Genomic DNA, 7,155 nt, shown 5'->3' with positions numbered 1-7,155 from the left:
TCATATTTTGAAGATCTGGGCCCATCAGAGGAGTTTAGAATTGTCTTTCCCTAGATGTGTATTCTGGGGGAGGAAGGAGGTCAGTAATTCTGAACCTTCAGAGAGTAGGCACCTGATCAGGTGCTGATGTAGCGTTTTTGGGGTGACTGCAGCCCTGGCAGAGTCCCTGGTGCTAACCAAAAGTTTAGAGCTTTGAGTCCACCCAGAGGAGCCCTGGAAGAAAGACCTGGTGATCTACTTCCAAAACGTCAGCCACACAAAAAAGTGTGGATTGCACTTCTACTCTGACACACACGGAGTCACCATGAGTCGGAGCCGATTTGACGGCAAGTGGTTTGGCAGCTCTGGCAGACTGTGCTTGGGCCGGATGAAGGTGAGCACTAGGAGCCGTGTCACTGGGAGCCCAAGCAAGATGGACCTTGTCTGAGCTCAGCACAGAGTGCCATTTCTTTGAAGGACTGTGCCAGGAGCTGGCCAGAGAGGTGGCTTTACTGACTGGAATAGCAGCAAGCCTCTCTGTGCCCCAGAAGATCAACTTTCAAAAGCAACACCATGTGGCAGACATAAGCAAAGGCCGCAAGGACTGCTTAGGCCCCTCTTCCCTCCTCTAGGGAGTGGAAGCCACATGTCTCCCTGCCTTGGACCAAATAAGCCTGGGGGTGGTGGTGGTGGCGGTGGCGGGGGGAGTGCTTTCCCAGGAATGATGCTGGATCAGCAGGGTGTGGCAGGTGGAGATGGAGCTCATTTTAAATTAACCTAAAGAAATCAAGTAAGTGTCCATGCGTGCAGCCAAAGCCTTGTGGAGCAATTCATACTGGTTACTGGAATTGTGAGGGAGAGCAGCTCAACATTCTAGAAGCTGAATTTGCCCTCACGCCTGGGGCTTCATAGAATCAAAGGTGCTTGGCAGACCAGGACAGTTTCACCCCAGGATTCTGGATCCTGCCAGCCTTCCAGTCAGATGATCTCGCTTCCATCTCAGTTACTCCTGTCTGTGGAGTTTCTTGCTGGCTAGAGTTCTTCATATTGAAAGCTATATTCTCCCCAGTCCTCACTAGGAACCTGGGATAACAAGGGAGTTTTAGAAGGCAGCCTTTGAAAATTTCAGAGCAAACATACATGATGTGAGATTCTGAAGTGAAAAATAAATCAAAAAGGCTAGGAGGTTCTAAAAAAGATCCTGACAGCAGTTGCAGATAAACTTTTAATATGTCATGAAGCCCATCAGAAATTGTCCATTTACCTGTGAAAGGTGGCAGAGGCCACTAAGCACCAAGTCACTTTACTTCTGACTGGAGTTGATTCAGGGAGCGTGCCCCCTCCTTTGCCTGTGACGGTGGCAACCTGTTTGCACTTCCTTGTTTTCTGTCTCTTCCCAGTTCCTGGCCCAGCTGATGGTGTTTCTGATTAATTCATAAGCTCTGTGTTTTGTGGCCACTTGGTGAAGCTGGAGTTGGATGCTGTCACACTTGAAATTGCCATATGTATTGAACTTTCTAACACTGATTTATGAAAGCCATGTGTGCTAGTTTCCTATTGCTGCTGTAACAAATTACCACCAACTTACAACAACACAAATGTATTATTATTTCACAGTTCTGGAGATCAGAGTCTGAAATGGGCCTTACTGGGCCAAAATCAAAATGTTGGCAGGGCTGCATTCCTTTCTGGAGGCTATAGGGGAGACGACTCCTTGTTGGCTTTTCTGGCTTCCAGAGGCTGCCCACAATTCTTGGCTCACGACTCCTTTCCATCTTTAAAGTCAGCAATGAGCGGTCTAGTCTTTCTCACATGGCATCACTCTGACACACTCTCTTCTGCCTTTCTCTTCCACTTACAAGGGTCCTTGTGAGTACGTTAGGCCCACCTGGATAATCCAGGCCAACCTCCTCATCTCAAAGTCAGCTGATTAGCCATCTTAATTCCATCTGCAACCTTAATCCTCCTTTGCTATGTAACCTATTTGCAAGTTTTGGGGATTAGGAAGTGGACATCTTTGGGCGACCATTATTTGGCCCACCATATCATCTCATTGATAATCCCATGGAGCTGTGGCTTCTTTTCTTGGTCTCACATCTGGGAGAAGGGAATAGTAAAAAGGGAGTTGAGTTCTGACTTCATCATGAGAAACCCTAACTCCCCCATACCACTCCTATTAATTGTCTGTCTTACTGAGAGTCCCTGATCTAGAAATGGAACTAGAAGACTAAATTCTAGATCCTAGTATCTTAACCTAAAATTAGGAGGAACCCCAAGTCCTCTCTATATCCTAAATGCAAACTCCAGTAACTGAAGAGATATGTCATTGATCTCTGCCAGGGGTTGTCGACTGGCCGTGCAAGAGGCCAAGGGGATATATCAACTCATCCAGATCCAGTTCCCGTCGACTCGACTCCTACTCATGGTGACCCCATGTGTGTAGAGTAGAACTGTGCCCCATTGGGTTTTCAATGGCTGTGACCTTTCAGAAGTAGATCGCCAGGACTTTCTTCTGTGGTGCCTCTGGGTGGACTCAAACCTTCAACCTTTGGGTTAGCAGCTGAGCACACTGACCATGTATACCACCCAGGGACTTCTTAGCCTGTTAGGTGTTTCTAAAGAACTGGATTCAGTGGCTCTAGGCAGGTGTGTGATCTCTGTCCTCCCAGGTTCCTCCACTCCCCTTTCCTCCTGCCCTGCACACATTTACATGACCTCCCTGGTCTCTTCAGACATTTGAGTTTGCTGCCTCTGAACTATGCAAAACTACTCTGAACCAAGTGTATACAGATTGCTTTATTTTGCTTTCAGGGAGTTATATGGACAACCTCAGGCTTAATTGTCCTTTTTTTTTCCAATGCTCAGAAATTGTGGAGAAAACAGAAATGCACCCAGCAAGCCTCAGGCAGATTCTGTCTGGCCAGCAACTTTCAGGGTGCAACCAAGTCCCTCTCAAAGCTGGTACCTCTCAGGTAGGCCGTTTGGGCTGCTGTCCATGGATATCTTCCTGTAGACTTGGGGAGGTAGCAGGTTCCAGACAGGAAGAGCATTGGGCATTGTGATATGTCACTCCTTGGTTTAGAGGGCACTGCCCTCGGCTCCCAGAAGCTCCAGGAACCGCAAAGGTTTTGTTGAGGACCTTAGTCAATGCAAGTATACCTACAAGTCCTGGGACACTAGTCTTTTTTTTTTTTTTTTTAATGTGCTTTAAGTGAAAGTTTACAATTCATGTTAGTCTCTCATATAAAAATTTATACATACATTGTTATGTGACCCTAGTTCCTTTCCCTATACTGTGATGGCACACTCCTCCTTTCCACCCCGGATTTCCCGTGTCCATTCAACCAGCTCCTGACCCTCTCTGCCTTCTCATTTCACCTCTGGACAGGAGCTGCCTATTTAGTCTCATGTATATACTTGAGCTGAGAAGCACACTCTTCATGAGTATCATTTTATGTCCCATAGTCCAGTCTAATCTTTGTCTGAAGAGTTGGCCTCGAGAATGGTTTTAGTTTTGGGCCAACAGAGAGTCTGGGGGCCATGTCTTCCAGGGTCTTTCCAGTCTCAGTCAAACCATTAAGTCTGGTCATTTTACTAGAATTTGAGTTCTGCACACCATGTTTCCCCTGCTCCGTCAGGGGCTCTCTGTTGTGTTCCCTGTCAGGGCAGTCATTGGTGGTAGCCAGGCACCATCTAGTTCTTCTGGTCTCAGGCTGATAAAGTCTCTGGTTTATGTGGCTCTTTCTGTCTCATGGGCTGATATTTTCCTTGTGTCTTTGGTGTTCTTCCTTCTTCTTTGCTCCAGGTGGGTTGGGACCAATTGATGCATCCTAGATGGCCGCTTGCTAGCTTTTAAGACTCCAGACGCCACTCACCAAAGTAGAATGCAGAACATTTTCTTAATAAGCTTTGTTATGCCAGTTGACCTAGATGTCCCCTGAAACCATGGTCCCCAAATCCCCGCCCCTGCTACTTTGTCCCTCAAAGTGTTTGGTTGTACTTAGGAAACATCTTAGCTTTCGTTTAGTCCAGTTGTACTGCTTCCCCTGTAGTGTGTGTTGTCCTTCCCTTCACCTAAGATAATTCTTGTCTACTATCCAGTTAGTGAATACCCCTCTCCCTCCTCCCTCCCCCTCGTAACCATCAAAGAATGTTTTCTTCTGTGTTTAAACCTTTTCTTGAGTTCTTATAATAGTGGTCTTATACAATATTTATTCTTTTGTGACTGACTAAATTCACCGAGCATAATGCCTTCAGATTCCTCCATGTTATGTTTCACGGATTCATTGTTGTTCTTTATCATTGCATAGTATTCCGTTGTGTGAATATACCGTAATTTGTTTATCCATTTGTCCATTGATGGGCACCTAGGTTGTTTCCATCTTTTTGCTATTGTGAACAGTGCTGCAATGAACATGGGTGTGTGTATATCTATTTGTGTGATGGCTGTTTTTTCTCTAGGATATATTCTAAGGAGTGGGATAGGTGGATCGTGTGGTACTTCTATTTCGAACTTTTTGAGGAAGCACCAAATCGACTTCCAAAGTGGTTGTACCATTTTCTGGGGCACTAGGCCTGACTTTAGAGATTTGCTTCTGCACTCTCGGTATTCTTTGGGATGTTGTAACAGGCCACGTTAAGTCTGGAGCAAGTGGACTTATCCAAATACACTAATGTGCCACATTTGCATGTGGGTTTTAAATTTCCCCTAAGAAGGGCTTATACTCTCGTGAAACTGGGAAGCAAAATGACTGTTTTTTGAAAAGAGAAAGTCTGCTTAATAAACTCTGGCCTAGTTTTTTTTTTTTTCTCCCTAAACTTAAGTATGGAGTCCCTGGGTGGGGCTCAGCTGCTAACCGAGAGGTTGAAAGTTCAAGTCCACTCAGCAGTGCCTCAGAAGAGAGGCCTGGCTATTTAGTGCTGAAAATCAACTGTTGAAAACCTCATGGGCGGAGTCCCTGGGTGACACAAAAGGTTAAACTCTTGACTACTAGTGGAAAGGCTGGTGGTTAGAACTTACCCAGAGGAGCCTTGGAAGACTTGGAAGACAGGCCTGGGGATCTGCTTCTGAAAGGTCACAGCCTTGAAAACCCTGTGGAGCAGCCATGAGTTGGAATCAACTCAGTAGCAATTAATAGCATATCTATACATACATGTACGCCATATGTATAATGAATCTTATGAATAATAAAAGAAAACAAGTAGAAAAATGATCATTGAAGATGCTTCTCTTAACAAAAAAGAAAATCCTGTGGAGCACAGTTCTGCTGTGACACATGAGGTCACCATGAGTCAGGCTGGACTTGGTGGCAACTGGTTATCATTTCAGCATGTCCTCTGAGCTGACCCGGCTGCTCTAGGGCTCCAGGCAGTTGACAAAGTGGACCAGTTGACTTGGTGTTGGGGAAGCTTTGCAGGCTTCGATCCGTACAGGTAGAAGACTTGTTTTCCTTTCTTCCTTTAGTTCTGTGTGACCTTATCTCCTTGTGCTTATTTCAGGTTATCAACGTCACTGACATTTCAGTGGGATATGGCTTATCTTCTGCTTGTGACGCCCTCATCTCCCAGGTAAACAGAAGTGGTCACACTCCCACGTGACCCTAGACATCTTCTCTTGAGCATAGATGGAAGAGCCCCACCAGCGAGGAGGGAGAGCCTTGTGCACAGTCAGCCATCAATTCCGTTTTCCCTCGTGTGCTTTCTTTTAAATGTGGCTGGAGCCAGTATTTATGAACATGACTGCATTATACTACATTGTGACCAAATAAGGGGCATTCTGCAAACGTTCCTTCTTCTATCACTTACTAAAGCATGGGAGTCGTTGATTTTGGTATAGTCCAATGGTTCTCAAACTTTAGTGTGCATCAGAATCACCTGGAGGGCATGTTAAAACACAGATTGCTGAGTCCTGTCCAGTGGCAAGCGGGTAAATGTCTAACAGTCAGCTTTGGGGTAGGAGGAAGGGAATATCTTGACTTGCAGTGTTTGCTGTTTCTGGGGGTGTAAGTACACCCTCTGTGGCTGATTTCAGGCTACCACTGAGATGTCACCGAATGTGGAAATGGGAAGAGATGTGCACAATTGTCTTTCATAAGCTGGTGGGAGTTGGCATCAGCACACTGCTGGCCTTACTTGCAGGGTTTCTGCTTCAGTAGGTCTGGAGGTGGGCCCAAGAATTTGCATTTCTAACAAGCTTCCAGGTGATGCAACCCTGACTGCACGTCAGAATCAAATGGAGAGCTTTTAATAATTATTGATATGTGAGTCCCTGCCCTGGACCAGTTAAGTTCAGAATACCTGGAGTGGACCCTAGCATCAGTGTTTTTTAACTGTTCCCCAGGTGAATCTGATGGGCAGCACGTTTGAGAATCACTAATCTTTCCTATCATCAGTGCCCCCCTTCCTATAGAACATGGCAAGTTTCTAGGACAACCTGCTTTTTTTTTTTTTTAATCTTTTATTGTTTGTTTATTTTCTTTTCTTCCCTTAATTTTTTCCCGTACAAAAATTTTACATACATTGTTATGTGACCCTAATTGCTCTACCCATACTGTTACAGCACACTCCTCCTTTCCACCCCTGATTCCCCATGTCCATTCAACCAGCTCCTAACCCTCTCTGCCTTCCCTTCTCACCTCTGGACAGAAGCTGCACCTTTAGCCTCTTATATCTACTTGAGCTAAGAGGCACACTATTCATGAGTATTACTTTATGTCCCACAGTCCAGTTCAATCTCTGTCTGAAGAGTTGGCCTCGGAAATTGTTTTAGTTCTGGGCAGATAGAGAATCCAGGGGCGGTGCTTTCCGGGGTTCCTCCAGTTTCAGTCAAACCATTAAGTCTGGTCTTCTTACTAGAATTTGAGTTCTGCACACCACCTTTCTCCTGTTCCATCCGGGACTCTCTGTTGTGTTTCCTGTCAGAGCGGTCATTGGTGGTAGCCGGCCACCATCTAGTTCTTCTGGTCTCAGGCTGATGAAGTCTCTGGCTTATGTAGCCCTTTTTGTCTCTTGGGGTAATGCTTTCCTTGTGTCTTTGGTGTTCTTCATTCTTCTTTACTCCAAGTGGTTGGGACCAATTGATGCATCTTAGATGGCCACTTGCAAGCTTTTAAGACCCCAGACGCCACTCACCAAAGTAGGATGCAGAACATTTTCTTAATAAGCTTTGTTATGCCA

The 7,155-nt window shown here is 45.6% G+C and overlaps 1 protein-coding gene across 1 annotated transcript in view; it reads left to right on the top strand.

Annotated features, from left to right (window-relative positions):
- The first annotated feature begins 304 nt into the window (after positions 1 to 304).
- Positions 305 to 7,155, top strand: part of SLC47A1 (solute carrier family 47 member 1) — a 194,367-nt gene continuing 187,516 nt past the window's right edge. The window contains 2 exon segments of the mRNA XM_023735513.1: positions 305 to 373; positions 5,479 to 5,547. Of these exon segments, the coding sequence (XP_023591281.1) occupies positions 305 to 373; positions 5,479 to 5,547 (138 nt within the window).

The sequence above is a fragment of the Trichechus manatus genome, unplaced genomic scaffold, assembly GCF_000243295.1.
Source record: "Trichechus manatus latirostris isolate Lorelei unplaced genomic scaffold, TriManLat1.0 scaffold00080, whole genome shotgun sequence".
Taxonomy (NCBI): Eukaryota; Metazoa; Chordata; class Mammalia; order Sirenia; family Trichechidae; genus Trichechus; species Trichechus manatus.
Note: the sequence above shows the minus strand (reverse complement) of the source record. Positions and strands in the feature narration are given on the sequence as shown.